The 17,214-nt window shown below is 40.7% G+C and overlaps 1 protein-coding gene across 2 annotated transcripts in view; it reads right to left on the reverse strand.

Annotated features, from left to right (window-relative positions):
- Positions 1–612: 612 nt before the first annotated feature.
- The window catches only part of LOC131243040 (regulator of nonsense transcripts 1 homolog), a 72,876-nt gene continuing 56,274 nt past the window's right edge, over positions 613–17,214 (reverse strand). The window contains exons 10-17 of one of the 2 annotated variants that reach the window (XM_058242102.1): positions 9,527–9,576; positions 8,976–9,126; positions 7,499–7,548; positions 6,947–7,097; positions 5,466–5,515; positions 4,955–5,102; positions 3,861–3,886; positions 613–877 (exon numbers count right to left, since the gene is read on the reverse strand). In XM_058242102.1, coding sequence (XP_058098085.1) covers positions 767–877; positions 3,861–3,886; positions 4,955–5,102; positions 5,466–5,515; positions 6,947–7,097; positions 7,499–7,548; positions 8,976–9,126; positions 9,527–9,576 — 737 coding nt within the window. In that variant the 3' untranslated portion in view covers positions 613–766. The remainder of the gene's footprint in view (positions 878–3,860; positions 3,887–4,954; positions 5,103–5,465; positions 5,516–6,946; positions 7,098–7,498; positions 7,549–8,975; positions 9,127–9,526; positions 9,577–17,214) is intronic. The other variant, XM_058242103.1, reaches the window with a different exon arrangement.

Below are 17,214 nucleotides of genomic sequence, written 5' to 3' on the forward strand. Positions count from 1 at the left end.
CCCGGGGCCCTCAAGTGGTTACGGGTTAGGCTCCAACACTTGGGCCGAAGCCAGGGCTTTTGATTGAGGGCCTTTACCATTGCGTGGACCGGGTGCTTCTCTAAGGTGGAAGTGGAGAGCAATTCCATGATCGTGGTGGATATGTTTAACAAGAAGCTCCCGTTGATGTGGAGTATGTGGTATTTACAGGTCTGGGCTAACTCCAATACCCATTCAATCCCCCCGCAGAGGGAGCCTCTTCGTTGATGGCGTTGGGGTGGGTAATATTAGAGAGGGCTAAAGTTTTCTGTTTTGGGGCATATGATAGGTGGGCCCTGGGGTTTTAGTGTTGTGGGCCTGCCCGAATGTACAACTGATGTACAGCTTCCTGTTCTCCTTTAATAAATTCTGTTCTTTAAAAAAAAATAAAAATAAATAAATAAATAAAATAAATAAATAAATAAATTGTTTGTGATTTCCTGTCCCAGCAATACTTGCTATGCAAACACTAGGTATGCAGTTATCCACTTCTATTTTTTTACCAGAACATAAGTAAATTATTTTTATCATAGGTATAACATTTTTACTATTGTTATGATATTCAAATTATTTGGAGTAAAATACAAGGAAAAGGGATGAAAATACTTTTTTTTTATCTCACTTTTACTATTCGTCACAATTTACATAGCAATGTATACTCAGGTCTCACAACATTAATAACAATTTCACTTCTTCCAATTCCTATGTATATAAACAAATTTCACACCCTCACAATCATATCTAAGTATTATGACCGCGCCCAAAATCGATAAAGGAGAAACCCCACCATGCATAAGCCACCAGATACAAGGTTTGGTAGCACAGAAGAGGTACCGTCGAACTGATCCGTATGATTTTCCTGCATGTATCAATTGTCATGTGAATAAACCATACAAAGAGATTAGCATGTGTGGGACAACTAAACCATGATTTAAGGTGGATTCCACCATGTAAATGAAACAGCCCAATCTCCAGGTACACTCATGATGAGGGCCAAATCTGTAGCTTGATGCTAACTGTTTATTGTTCTAAATATCCTCTGGTGCCAAGTAAACTCAACTGAGTTGACTCAACAGCAGTGGAGAACGAAATGAGGCATTGAGGAGTCAGGCCAGATCAAAAGGATTCTGAGTTGGAATGAGCCAGAGTGAGTGATACCTTTCTTTTATCTCAATTCACACATGGAAGAGATCCTAACTGTTCATCCTGCAGACCGTAGCTTGTATGGGGATGGCCCAAAAATCACCTCAGTTGGTTATTTCTAACCATTTTATGGGCAAGTTTTGAGGAAAGAAAATAGATGTTTATGAAATTGATCAATGGCCCATTAACTAACCATTTTCCCCTCAAAAGTCATCAGGACAGATGCTTAAGACTGCTTAATGAATGTGTTCTTTGGGATTTTGTTCCATCCATGCCCCCATGGTAGGACCTACCGAATTAAAACTGATCCTATTCATGGCGTGTGTGGCCACTCATTGGGACCACATGATTAGATGGTCCTATGATTTGAATCATACATATTCTTGTTGCTACAACAAGCTATTGTCCCATAATCATGCTTCAATGATTATCCTAACCTTCGATTTTTAAAGTTGAATGTGAGAAATTGAAAATTTTCTTTTTATTGTTATTGACAGATAGTGATGGTCACAATCACAAGTTCAGCAAAAATTTCCTACAATGGATATTATACTATAGAATTCAGAACATGGGTGGTTCTGAACATTGACCACTTTGCATGTGGGTCCCAACAGTGTTCGAAAGATTGGTATTGTGTTACGTATTGCATCCTTAGGATATAGATATGTATCTGTTATCGCACATGATATATTGTTTGTCTCGGGTAACTTATCGTACTTTTTGGGAAACATGGAGAAACATTAGGAAAATAGTTGAATTTTTCAATGAAACTTCAAGGATTAGTTAAAAAGACCTTAATACAAACTTTTAAATCATAACATCTCAAAAAAGAAGTGCACATAATAGATTTCCCTTGCATAGGGTCCTAAGCCATACGTTGTCTGACTAAACTAATGCAACTATATTCAAATTGAATGCATAATATTTAGAGTGTATGTGATTATCATTTCATCAAACACTCCTAAATACATTGAAATTAGTCTCAATAAACAGTTGGTTGAAGGGAAATTTAATATATATATATATATATATATATATATATATTATAATATATTTTTATTAATTTTTAATTAAAAATAATTTTTATTTTTCAAAAATTGACAAGGACTTAACAAATCAATAGATCAGCCCTCATGCATGCTTGATTTCATGTTTTGAGTACAACATTGCAAGCAATTTGGGAGAAATTGGAGAAATTTCGAATTTTCCCCAACTTAGATCACCTATACTTAAATTTCAAATTTAGAGTGTATGTGATGATCATTTAAACAAATACTCCTAAATACTTCGAAATTAGTGTCAATTGATAGTTGGTTAAAGAAAATTTTCAAAAAAAGAAAAGAAAAACATGGAGAATATGAAAAACTAATGGATATCAAAATTAAAGCTCCAACTCCATGATTTTTCATGCAAAACATGAAAAACCAATGGATTTATAACCATTTGACATTGATTTAATATAATTTCAAAAAAAAAAAAAAAGGAATCGGAAATTGAAATGCTCACCAGATTGAACATGTGGGATATATCGGCACTACTTGTGTGTTTCGTATCGCAAAGGTGGGATACAAGTATATCGTGGGTTATATTGGCCGATATCATTGATATTTAAAACATTGGGTTCCATAGGGAGGAGACACATGCTAGTTATATCGTGGGTTATATTGGACGACATCATTGATATTTAAAACATTGGGTTCCACAAGGAGGAGACACATGCTAGATCCTAAGTCACGACCAGTGCTTTAAAATCAACGATATCGGCCGATATATCCCACGATATTTCTTGTATCCCACCTATGCGACACGAAATGCATAGGTAGTGCGGTATATCCCACATGTTCAATCTGGTGAGTATTTTCGAATTCTGTTCCTTTTATTTTCTGTAAATCATGTTAAATTAATGTCAAATTGATACAAATCCATGATTTTTCATGTTTTACAAGAAAAATCATGGATTGGGAGTTTCCATTTCGAGATTTGGAAAAGATGGTAAGTTGCGAAAAATTGAAAAAATCAAAATTTCCCAATTTCTCGCAAATCGTTTGCAATCCTTGTGTCCAAACATAAAATTAAGCATGTATGTAACCTAATCCAGTAATTCTTCTTTTGCTTGTGAATGTCTTGCATTTGTTTCCACATGTTTTCTTACATTTATAAATTATATGAATGGGCATTGAATATATTTGAATCAATTCAGTTAGACAGTGCATAGATTAGAACCCTATACAAAGAAAACCTATTATGTGTACTTGTTTTTTGTAAGGTTTTGATTTATAAGTATGTATTGATGTCTTTTTTAACAATCACTGAAGTTTTATTGAAAAATTAAACCAATTTCCTAATGTTTCCCCATATTTCCAACAACAACGATACATTACACAATACAACCGATATATCCCATGCGATACATAATGCGATACCGATATTTTGAACACTGGTCATGACAGAGTCAAAGCTAACTTAAAAAAAGAGTGAGCAGAGGTAGGTTTTGGTAATTACTTCTGAAAATTGGATAAGTAATAAATACCTTATTCAAACTTTAAGATAAACTAGGGGATTTAAGATTAAATGGAGTAGGCTTTTGTAATTTTCACAATAGACAAAACCTTCAGCTATGTTGCTATCAGAAAACAATGCATAAATGAGCATACTAGCATAATCAATATGACCCAACTAACCCTTGAGAAAATACTTACTTCTTCAGAGTTGTGAACTGGAATTCCTGCACCCAAACAGCACAAAACATACTTCTCAGAATCAGCAAGGCGTGTAAAACATAACATCTCCATGCACAAACATGTATGACAGTCAATAGGCTGGATTAGGGCCTGACTGAGCCGAACAAGCACGACCTAACAGACTAAGCCAATTCAATATCTGGGCCGAACCAATGCAAGTCATGTTATTTAAAGAAAAATTTGCATTGAGATACATGTTATTTGGTGCCCAAAATAAGGAAAGATGAAACAAGAAGAAAGCACAAGCACAAATGACTCTAAGACAGATGCAAGAATGGATACATAAGTTGGCATCTAGTAATGGGATTCAAGTCACCAGAAAGAAAATAAGTAATTAATGATGGTGATGGTGACGATGACAGTAGTGATGGTGTTGGTGGTGATGATGTCAACAACAACAACGATTACATTGATGATGATGACGACCACCTCTGGCCAAGATTGCAACAGATTAAAGCTTGCGAGGTTCTCCAACCCCCAAAGCCCTTTGGACAATCTCATATAGTGATGCTTGGAGTAAAGACAAGTGAATAAAATTGTTGAAGAGAAAGAATGCCCTCCATATAGTCAAGGATCTTGGTGGTTATGGGTGTTTGACATAATACTCTGCAGTTGGGGAGAGTGACAGAATGCACATCAACATATATTAACTAGGAAATTAGAAATTAGACCAACCTATCTTAGACCAGATACAAATCAAACCATAGATATCTGAGTTTGCTCTGGATGCTCTTACTGCAAACCTGAGAAAGACTTAACTTATTTGATTTTTAATAGACCTACATACCTATGTACGAGATCCGGGGGTTGATTATCTAGACCTGATCGAACTTCTGCCAACCTAACCTGACCTGATAATATTGATAGTATAGGCTCCAATCATCTTGTTTCAATGTGGACATGAAGGAAACAATTACGCAATTTGCGAGCTACTTCCTAATGAATACTCTGATAAATTTTCTAGTATTTGGCCATTTCATGTTGATTAAACTGAATATTTCGCAATTGAACAAAGCACAAATGAACTACACTATTAAACACCAGCAAATTACCTCCATTGGGCTTGTCTGCATGACTACTTTCCCCGACAGCTTTTCCTTTACTCTTTTGGGAATCGATGCTAGTGCTAGTATCCATAGGTCGAGAATTACCAGTTGCTTTCGATGAACTAGCTTTCGACTCTGAACTTTCCTTAGATCTCTGTTGTCGCAATGTATAAAGGTATTGTTAAAGCCACGATAGAAGCAAAGAGCCTCCAACAGAACTGAAATCATTGAATCAGCAAACACATGCGAAATGCAGCATTTGAAAGCACATACATTTGAAATTCATTTTATTAAAGCTTGCTTGCATGCCCTGAGTGTCTCTGTCATCCATACTAATGAACGACAAGCATACGATAATATGAAAAATAAGACATATGTTACTGATTGTCTTGGTTGTCTTGGTACCTTATTCAAATTTTAAGGTAAAGTACACAATAGAGAAAACCTTTAGCTATGTTACTATCAGAAAACAATGCATAACTGAGCATATGAGCATAATCAATACGAGCCAACTAACCCTTGCAAAAGAACTAACTTCTTCAGAGTTGTGAACTCCAATTCCTGCACCTAAACAGCCAAAACAAACATCTCAGAATCAGCAAGGTATGCAAAACATAAAATCACCATGCACAAACATATACAGCAGTCAATGGACTGGATTAGGACCCGGACGAGCCAAACAAGCATGAGCTGACGGGCCAAGCCAATTCAATATCTGGGCGAACCAATGCAAGCTATGTATGTTAAAGAAAAAATTGCATTGAGATTCATGTTATTTGGTGCCAAAAAAAAAAAAGATGCAACAAGAGGAAAGTACAAGCACAAATGACTCTAGGCCACAGATGCAATAATGGATACATAAGTTGGTATCGGTGTTTTAAATAGCGGTAGCATGTTGCGTAGCATTCAGCTCTCTATAGCGTGCAGCATAAATAGCATAACGTGTAGCGTGAGCTACATGATACTTCTATTTATTAATTTTAAAATATGAAAAACATGATAAATAGCAAGGAAAAAAGTACAAAAATTTAAAAATCATTCATTGTTCAAGTATAAGCACAACCTAACGGACTAAGCCAGTTCAATATCTGGGCCGAACCAATGCAAGTCATGTTATTTAAAGAAAAATTTGCATTGAGATACATGTTATTTGGTGCCCAAAATAAGGAAGGATGAAACAAGAAGAAAGCACAAGCACAAATGACTATAAGACAAATGCAAGAATGGATACATAAGTTGGTATCTAGTAATGGGATTCAAGTCACCAGAACGAAAATAATTAATTAATGATGGTGATGGTGACGATGACAGTAGTGATGGTGTTGGTGGTGATGATGTCAACAACAACAACGATTACATTGATGATGATGACGACCACCTCTGGGCAAGATTGCAACAGATCAAAGCTTGCGAGGTTCTCCAACCCCCAAAGCCCTTTGGACAATCTCATATAGTGATGCTTGGAGTAAAGACAAGTGAATAAAATTGTTGAAGAGAAAGAATGCCCTCCATATAGTCAAGGATATTGGTGGTTATGGGTGTTTGACATAATACTCTGCAGTTGGGGAGTGATAAAATGCACATCAACATATATTAACTATGAAATTAGAAATTAGACCAACCTATCTTAGACCAGATACAAATCAAACCATAGATATCTGAGTTTGCTCTGGATGCTCTTACTGCAAACATGAGAAAGACTTAACTTAATTGATTTTTATTAGACCTACATACCTATGTACGAGATCCGGGGGTTGATATCTAGACCTGATAGAACTTCTGCAAACCTAACCTGACCTGATAATATTGATAGTATAGGCTCCAATCATCTTGTTTCAATGTGGACATGAAGGAAACAATTACGCAATTTGCGAGCTACTTCCTAATGAATACTCTGATAAAGTTTCTAGTATTTGGTCATTTCACGTTGATTAAACTGAATATTTCGCAATTGAACAAAGCACAAATGAACTACACTATTAAACACCAGCAAATTACCTCCATTGGGCTTGTCTTCGTGACTACTTTCCCCGACAGCTTTTCCTTCACTCTTCTTTTGGGAATCGATGCTAGTGCTAGTATCCATAGGTCGAGAATTACCAGTTGCTTTCGATGAACTAGCTTTCGACTCTGAACTTTCCTTAGATCTCTGTTGTCGCAATGTATAAAGGTATTGTTAAAGCCACGATAGAAGCAAAGAGCCTCCAACAGAACTGAAATCATTGAATCAGCAAACACATGCGAAATGCAGCATTTGAAAGCACAACATTTGAAATTCATTTTATTAAAGCTTACTTGCATGCCCTGAGTGTCTCTGTCATCCGTACTAATGAACGACAAGCATACGATAATATGAAAAATAAGACATATGTTACTGATTGTCTTGGTTGTCTTGGTACCTTATTCAAATTTTAAGGTAAAGTAGGGGCTTTAAGATTAAATGGACTAGGCTTTCGTAATTTTCACAATAGAGAAAACCTTTAGCTATATTACTATCAGAAAACAATGCATAACTGAGCATATGAGCATAATCAATATGAGCCAACTAACCCTTGCAAAAGAACTAACTTCTTCAGAGTTGTGAACTCCAATTCCTGCACCTAAACAGCCAAAACAAACATCTCAGAATCAGCAAGGTATGCAAAACATAAAATCACCATGCACAAACATATACGGCAGTCAATGGACTGGATTAGGACCCGGCCAAGCCAAACAAGCTTGAGCTGACGGGCCAAGCCAATTCAATATCTGGGCGAACCAATGCAAGCTATGTATGTTAAAGAAAAAATTGCATTGAGATTCATGTTATTTGGTGCCAAAAAAAAAGACGCAACAAGAGGAAAGTACAAGCACAAATGACTCTTGGCCACAGATGCAACAATGGATACATAAGTTTGTATCGGTGTTTTAAATAGCGGTAGCATGTTGCGTAGCATTCAGCTCTCTGTAGCGTGCAGCATAAATAGCATAACGTGTAGCGTGAGTTACATGATACTTCTATTTATTAATTTTAAAATATGAAAAACATGATAAATAGCAACGAAAAAAGTACAAAAATTTAAAAATCATTCATTGTTCAAGTATAAGCACGACCTAATGGACTAAGCCAGTTCAATATCTGGGCCGAATCAATGCAAGTCATGTTATTTAAAGAAAAATTTGCATTGAGATAAATGTTAGTTGGTGCCCAAAATAAGGAAAGATGAAACAAGAAGAAAGCACAAGCACAAATGACTCTAAGACAGATGCAAGAATGGATACATAAGTTGGTATCTAGTAATGGGATTCAAGTCACCAGAAAGAAAATAATTAATTAATGATGGTGAAGGTGACGATGACAGTAGTGATGGTGTTGGTGGTGATGATGTCAACAACAACAACGATTACATTGATGATGATGACGACCACCTCTGGCCAAGATTGCAGCAGATCAAAGCTTGCGAGGTTCTCCAACCCCCAAAGCCCTTTGGACAATCTCATATAGTGATGCTTAGAGTAAAGGCAAGTGAATAAAATTGTTGAAGAGAAAGAATGCCCTCCATATAGTCAAGGATATTGGTGGTTATGGGTGTTTGACATAATACTCTGCAGTTGGGGAGTGACAAAATGCACATCAACATATATTAACTAGGAAATTAGAAATTAGACTAACCTATCTTAGACCAGATACAAATCAAACCATAGATATCTGAGTTTGCTCTGGATGCTCTTACTGCAAACCTGAGAAAGACCTAACTTATTTGATTTTTATTAGACCTACACACCTATGTACGAGATCCGGGGGTTGATATCTAGACCTGATCGAACTTCTGCCAACCTAACCTGACCTGATAATATTGATAGTATAGGCTCCAATCATCTTGTTTCAATGTGGACATGAAGGAAACAATTACGCAATTTGCGAGCTACTTCCTAATGATATTCTGATAAATTTTCTAGTATTAGGCCATTTCATGATGATTAAACTGAATATTTCGCAATTGAACAAAGCACAAATGAACCACACTATTAAACACGAGCAAATTACCTCCATTGGGCTTGTCTGCGTGACTACTTTCCCCGACAGCTTTTCCTTTACTCTTCTTTTGGGAATCGATGCTAGTGCTAGTATCCATAGGTCGAGAATTACCAGTTGCTTTCGATGAACTAGCTTTCGACTCTGAACTTTCCTTAGATCTCTGTTGTCGCAATGTATAAAGGTATTGTTAAAGCCACGATAGAAGCAAAGAGCCTCCAACAGAACTGAAATCATTGAATCAGCAAACACATGCGAAATGCAGCATTTGAAAGCACATACATTTGAAATTCATTTTATTAAAGCTTGCTTGCATGCCCTGAGTGTCTCTATCATCCGTACTAATGAACGACAAGCATACGATAATATGAAAAATAAAACATGTTACTGATTGCCTTGGTTGTCTTGGTACCTTATTCAAATTTTAAGGTAAAGTAGGGGCTTTAAGATTAAATGGACTAGGCTTTCGTAATTTTCACAATAGAGAAAACCTTTAGCTATGTTACTATCAGAAAACAATGCATAACTGAGCATATGAGCATAATCAATATGAGCCAACTAACCCTTGCAAAAGAACTAACTTCTTCAGAGTTGTGAACTCCAATTCCTGCACCTAAACAGCCAAAACAAACATCTCGGAATCAGCAAGGTATGCAAAACATAAAATCACCATGCACAAACATATACAGCAGTCAATGGACTGGATTAGGACCCGGCCGAGCCAAACAAGCACGAGCTGACTGGCCAAGCCAATTCAATATCTGGGCGAACCAATGCAAGCTATGTTTGTTAAAGAAAAAATTGCATTGAGATTCATGTTATTTGGTGCCAAAAAAAAAAAAAGATGCAACAAGAGGACAGTACAAGCACAAATGACTGTAGGCCACAGATGCAATAATGGATACATAAGTTGGTATCGGTGTTTTAAATAGTGGTAGCATGTTGCGTAGCATTCAGCTCTTTGTAGCGTGCAACATAAATAGCGTAATGTGTAGCGTGACCTGCATGATACTTATATTTATTAATTTTAAAATATGAAAATATGATAAATAGTAAGGAAAAAATTACAAAAATTTAAAAATCATTCATTGTTCAAGTATAGGCATGTTGAAAAAAGTTATAAATTATTACTTATCAAAAGCCAATCCAGATATATAAAGTTATAAACCAATCAAATAATCATCATGCCAACAACATTCTAAGCAAACCACTTTAATTAGTAGTCTAATTTAAACTACATGTCACAACTCACAGGTATGAAAAAGAAATAAAAATCTGACAGATTAAAAATATTAAGTACAATACAAATGTCATCAATACAAAGAGGGATTTTCAAAAACCATCTTTCGAAACCCTCTCTCTTTTAAGTTTAGTTTTTTAATGTGTGAGTTTCACACCAACTTTAACAAAGGATCATCACCATTTTAAGTGAAAGTAAACAAAGAAAATGTTTGATTTTAACTTCACATTTTAAGTTTTTCATTATGTGAGTTTTACACCCCTTTTTTTTTTTTTTTTAAAGAGGGACGAGTATTAGAGTAAACTATCTCCATATTACACTACAACAATGTAAACCTAAGCTACAACAAATAGATCAAATCTTAAGTATTAGAAATTCGGATCTAACACCTCCACTAATTCGCGCGCTTTGCGGAAGCACGATAAATGAAGATAGAACAATATAATGAAGCAGATAACCAAACAAAAAATAATCAACCACAGAACACACGATATTTTATGTAAGACCCATCCCCCAATTAATCGACCATACATTTCAATTTTGGCACCAACATGTTCTAGGCGGACCAGATTTACGAGTTTTGATCGAGAACCTATTCTAGTACCGCAACGACCTGAGATTTGTAGCCTAGGGACCACACAGGCGTTGCGACTCCAACGCCATGTGGCACACCCTGTTACAATACCCTGGGCAAAAGATGCCTATGTGTACGCTAATCGAAGCGGGCCGTGCTACGTACGTGTGGCGTGAGGCCCACCTAAAGAATCTAGTAAGGAATATCTAAATGTATCTTTTCTTAAAACCCTAAACTATCCCTCACCCATACGCATTCCAACTACCATTAACCAAATGACCAAGAATACCCCAATGAAGGACACCTCCACCCCTACTAATCCTAAAATGCACCTACCACCCATCCCCTCACCTCACACAAGTCAAAACACCCATGCTTTCTTTCCCTTCAAATCAAGCCACCCCATACCTCTCCATGCCCTCTCTCATGACACCCCATTCCTTTCTTTGTTTCCTTCTCCCCTTCCTACCCTTCCCCCTTTCCCCTCTTCCCTCTCTATCCTAAAATTCCTACCACAAAGCCCTAAATCCATTCTAATTTCCACCACATTTCCTAGCAAAAGAGAGTGAGAAGAAAAGATCGAGAGAGAGAGAGATTAGAGAGAAATTCAAGCAAGAGGGAGAGATTAGAGAGATGGTTTGGGAGAAAAGAGAGCTTGAGAGAGAATTAGGGAGAGATCAAGAGGTTAAGAGGAAGAGAGATTAGAGGAGATTAGGAGTGGAGAGAAGCTTGGTGAACCGTCCGTTCACTGATCCGAACCGATCCAACCGTCCATCTTCGTCGTGAGTGCATGGAGGATGAAAACCCCCATTTATTTTTTTTTGTTTTGTGTTATCCCATTTTTTGGTGGGCCCATAAGGGCGGGACCCACCTTGAGTATGTATGGAGTGTATGGTGGACCCCATAGTGACGGGGGGCCACCTCAATCACCGGAATCTTCCTTTCTTCCCCTTCTTTTCTTCTCTTCTTTTCTTAAAATTATGGCACTATGGGGCCCACAAGTGGGTCACGCTGTTGGAGAGAGTGCCCCGCATGCTATCACAGCGTGTACCACCTTGTGTGGCCCACCACGACATTTATTCTGTTTTACTCACTGATTTGGTTCACATAGATCTAGATGGTGGAAAAACACAAATTTCAGCTTGGCTCGAAGCTCCTAGGCCTTGCCATGAGCTGGCCAATCTGATGGACGGATTGGATTTTTCTAGGTGGGCCCCACCACCACTTAAACAAAGTAAGAGACGGGGGCTGCTGCTGCTATCGTTGGATGCAAACAAAGTCTAGAGACGCTACTACCCAGCCGCCAGTGCTGCTTGGATTAGAGAGGGCCACAAAGTGGACCCACTTGTGAGTCCCACCATGATGTACATGCCTCATCCATGCCGCCCATCCGATTCCCCATATCATTTTAGGCGTTGAGCCCAAAAAGAAAGCCGATCCACACCTCAGGTGGGCCACACCACAAGGAACATTTGGGTTGGGACCCCTCCCTACGTCAGCGTCCCCGCATGGGACGTGGGGAGCGGGTTCCCCACTCGTGGGACCCACCTTCATGTATTTATTTAATCCACACCGTTCATCTATTTGCCAGATCATTTTAGGCATTGAGCCCAAAAATGAAGCTGATCCGCATCTCAGGTGGACCCAAGGTGTTCCATAACGGTAACGGTGGCTGTAACGGCCACCACCATTACCTTTACGATATGGGGCATAACAGCCGTTACGGTCTCTCTTTTTTATTTATTGAAAAAAACCCCGAAAAACCTGTTATTGCGTCGTAATGTTGATTAAAAAGCATGAAAAACCTATATATGTCCCGTAATAGACCAGTACGAGGCTATTATGGCCTTTATAGGGGATGTAACGTGCCATTAACAGCAATTACGGGTCTTTTTTTTTTCCATAACGGTTGTTACGGCCCTTACGACCCCGTAACGTGTAATGGTTGCCACCGTTACCTTTACGTAACGGCCTTTACAACCCCATAACGGCCTTTACGGCACACCATGGGTGGACCACACCACAAGGAACATGAGGCTAGGGACCCACCTTGATGCATTTGTTTAATCCCCGCCGTCCATCTATTTCTCTAGACTATTTTAAGCCATGAGCCAAAAAATGAGGAAGATCTGAATCTCGAGTGGACTGCACCAAATGAATCACAGCCCATTGTTAAATCCTTCCAAGGCCCACTATGATATTTCTGTTCATCCAAACCAGCCCAAGTCAGGGCTCATTGAGCCCCTCATGAGCCAACCAATTCAATGGACAAATTGGATCATTCAAATGGGCCTCACCTGGATGGGGAAAGCAAAAAATAAATAAATAAATAAATAAAAGAGAGTTGTTTGGGCGTTGTGCCCAACATCCCGAAAGCCCTTCTTGGGCATGGAGTGGGGGCCCACTCGTGGGACCCACCATGATGTATTTGTTCGATCCGCGCCGTTCATCTATTTTTCCAGATCATTTTAGGCTAGGGGCCGAAAAATCAGGCAAATCTGAATCTCACGTGGACCGCATCGAGGGAAAACAATGGGCCAAGGGCTGCCACTTTTTGCAGCGGCGAGTGGGACCCACCTTGATGAGTGTGCTTCATTCGTGTTGTTCATCCTTTTCTCCAGAACATGTTAGGCCATGGGCCCATCAGGCCGATCAATACCTCGGGTGGGCTACACCACAGGGAACTCGTGGATTGGGAATCCTTGGATTTGGGATCCCTGGATTTGGAATCCCCTAACTATGTTTGGCACCCTAGATTCAGAATCCCTATAATCCAAAGGTAGCTATGTGTAATATATTTTTCAGGGGTTTGAATTTAATTATTAAATTAACTTTAATATCTTTAATTAATGTACGTATGTAATGTTTGACACAGTGGTTGTAATAAGCCCATTGGAAACATATGCTTTGCATGGGAATGATGAAATCCCAAGACTCAGATGGGCCACAAGCACAAGATCACATCCTAGTAACTAACCAATGATGTGTAACCACTGACTTACATCGATAACGATTAGACAGGTGCAACTCATCCTATTGAAGTAATTATAGTGATGTCGTTGATAATGTGATTGTTTTGGGATATCATCAGTGGGCCATGTGCCCAATAGATTGGTAGCCTAACGACACACAGGTTGCACATGTGGGTGTCTATCCGGGTCATTCCCAGTGGGCCACGTCTTGGTATATGTGTTTTATCCATGCCTTACATCCGGTTGCTAGACCTTTTCATGTATTGGCTACATGAGGAGCCAATGTTAGTCTAACGTGGGCCAAACCACATAGACCTCTATATTTCTAATGGAGTCTGTCGTTCGGGTCCCGCTTTCTGTATATGATGTGCCAATTAAGGCCGATTATCACATGATATGTCTGATAACATGCTAGTGTACTTGGCCTAATAGGACACACCAATAACATGCTTAGTGTAATGGATATTGTTGATGCAGTTTTCTGGCAGACCTTCTATGGTGTTTTTCCTTTGAACCTGCACAAGCAAAGGTGAGAGACAAAGGAGGCCCTGATTCGTTCAGGGGACTCTCTGATGCCTAAGTCAGGCTCGTGGTCTAAGAAGGATCTCCAGAAAAGAGATCAAAGTGATCTTTAAGGTTTCTGTGAACGTACCTCCCTCGGTGAAAAACATCCCTATATTTATAAGGAAGAAAGAGTTCCGCCGTAAGGAGGCTCTTTCCGATTGTCTTGGACATTTGGTATTGTCTGGGATCTTCTCGAGATCATAGGATCCCGAGATCATCGGGATCTGATCTTATCTCTTAAGATCTTAGGAGAGATCTTCAGATTTTATAAGGATCCTCCAGATGATAGCTTGGCTTTGGGTCGGATCTAAAGCGGGAGCTATCCTGGAAGGTTCTGCACTTCCTGTTGCCCGAGTATTGAGATCTTTCGACTTTGTCGGGGGAGTTGTTCTAAATCAGGACAGATCTATGACCGAACTATGGCCGTTCTACGATCGTCTTATATCTGATCTTCGACCGATCTATGGCCAATCTACGACCGAGCTATGGCTGGTCTGTGATCGTCCTGTGACCGATCTATGACCGAACTATGGTCGGTTTGTGATCGATCTGTAACCGAGCTATGGTCGATCCATAATCAACCTTTAGCCGACCTATGAATTAGGTCGATCATTCAACCTCTATTGGCCTTTTAGGTGCTCTTGTATTGGCATTACCCTTCTTTGAAGGTCAGCCTGTTCTCGCGCCTAGAAGCCTTGTCAAGCTCAGGCCCTTGTCGGCTGAGGCCGGTTCAGTAGAGTTGGTCCATTCCATAAGCCGACTTTCGGACTTGTAGATTTTTCCCCAACAGTGAGCCCCCTTTGCTTTTCAAACAGAGCTCGGAAAGTAAGCTCAACCATTGTTTGGTCGGGTTATGTGTGGACTAAGTCGGGCTGTGTAGTCATTAATGTCAGGCTTGGCGGCCAGCATGGCAATCGAGGTGTCGTTCATGACATGTCGTCGCGTGGCTCGAGGTCACGTGGAGCGCCAAGTTGTCGTTTCGGTGACAAGCCAATAAGACAGCAACACGTGGCGTCACAAATGATTTCATGGGCGAGCAGCGCGTGTGGTTGTGACACGTGGTGAGACGGGGTAAATGAAGGGGCGTTTGAACGGCGTGAAGTTAATGCGTCTTCCCCCTTTCATTCTCCTCTGCTCACGCTCCGACGATCATCCTCGCCGCACACTACTTGTCATCCAGTCATTCCTAGCTCCGATGAGCTCCACTTCTTCTTCCCTTTCCATTTGATTTCAATGTCTTGGTCCAGGAGCTCGCGGGAGGGGATTTCTGGTGGCAAAAGTGAGGCGAGCAGTCGCCTCCGGGTAATGTCGAACTCACCTTCGCCGCTGGTAGTAATGGCGGTTGCCGCTTTCCGGAATTCGTCTTCTAGGAGAGCGGAGGAGAGATCTCCGGCTTAAAGGCCGATGCCTACTGCTAGGGCATCTGCCGCCAGGGCACTGGATTTATTGTCCAGGCAGGAGAGGGCCTCTGGTATGCTAGGGCCCAGCCTATCTTCAGCGACTGACTGCGTTGCTGAGGCACGTGATCCACCCAATGATGATGGGGCGGGCGAGGAAGATCTGAGGGGGCCTGTGCCCTCGACTTTGACTGCCGATGATTTGATCCGGATCAGGCTCGGTTATCATATTCCCGAGTATGTAATCTTTGGACTTCCTTCGGTGGACGACCTCCTGAGGGTGCAGTGGCGATCTTCCAGGTCGCCCTTCAATGTGGCCTGCGATTCCCGCTTCAGGGGATCGTTCAGCCTGTCCTAGGTTGCCTTGGCTTGGCTCCGGGGCAGTTAACTCCGAACGGGTGGAGGGACTTGTTTGGCTGTGCAGTTCTATGGACTAAGCTGGAGCAGCCTAAGCTGTCGGTGAATGAGTTCCTTCACTTGTATCAGGTGAGACCGAACACCCTCCAGCCTGGCTAGTATTACTTCTCCGCTTGGTGGAACACTGGAAGTGCCCTGATAACCGACTCTCCTTCCTCCAACAAGCACTGGAGGGATAAGTGGTTCTGGGTATACAGGAGCTGGGAGACGGCTGACCCAGAATCGATGCATTCCCTCATCCCCCGAGCTTTTTTCGAGCCAGGTTTGTATTACAATGATAGAACGTCCTTCATTGGTCGGTTCATACTGCTTGCTGGCCTTATTCTATTCTTTGTTTCAATCATCCCAAGAACCAGCCCCTGCTCGATAGCGTGTCTGTAGCTCAGATCCGAGATTTGAAGGCCCTTGACGAGGTTCAACGATCTTGGAGGGTTCTTCTTCAACCCGAGCGACTTCTGCAAGCGGGTTTAGACAAAGTCCTCACAGGTACAACCTTTGGTAAGATCTTCGGTTGAACCTCGTAACTTAGAGAGTTCCTTTTGCTTGAACACCTTTTTTAACATGCTTGTTTTTATGCGAGATGCCTGAGACTCGGCCACATATCTGTCCTCCCTCTAAAGTTCGTACACCTCCTCGGGACGAGGGGGCGGCCCCGAAGAAGAAGCAAAAGACTTCTTCAAAGTCCAAGGGGAAGGTCGCTCCACCTCGTCTGGTTGTCGTTGTGGACGATGGAGAGGGTCGGGAAGTAGAGACTTCCTCTGGGGCCGCAGGGACGTTCGTCCCTGACAGTCCTGCTCATGATGGAGCTCAGGGGGCCTCAGGACTTAAGGGTCGACCTTATGGGGGAGCGGAGGCCGGAGAGGGGCAAGGGAGCTGACTTCATCAGAGTGTGGAGGATATCCTCCCTTGGGTCGATCGCCATACAACCGACAAGGAATGTGTCGGTTTATTCAACGCTCTGACTGAGGTGGCCCTTACGCACATGACGACCACCTTGCTCAGGGTAACTTTGTTGGAACGAATTTCATTTGTTTGTTTTTGTGTCTGCTTGTACTTATCACCCTGTTCTTTCCTATAGTTCGCTCCG

This window comes from Magnolia sinica, chromosome 4 (assembly GCF_029962835.1).
Source record: "Magnolia sinica isolate HGM2019 chromosome 4, MsV1, whole genome shotgun sequence".
Lineage (NCBI taxonomy): Eukaryota > Viridiplantae > Streptophyta > Magnoliopsida > Magnoliales > Magnoliaceae > Magnolia > Magnolia sinica.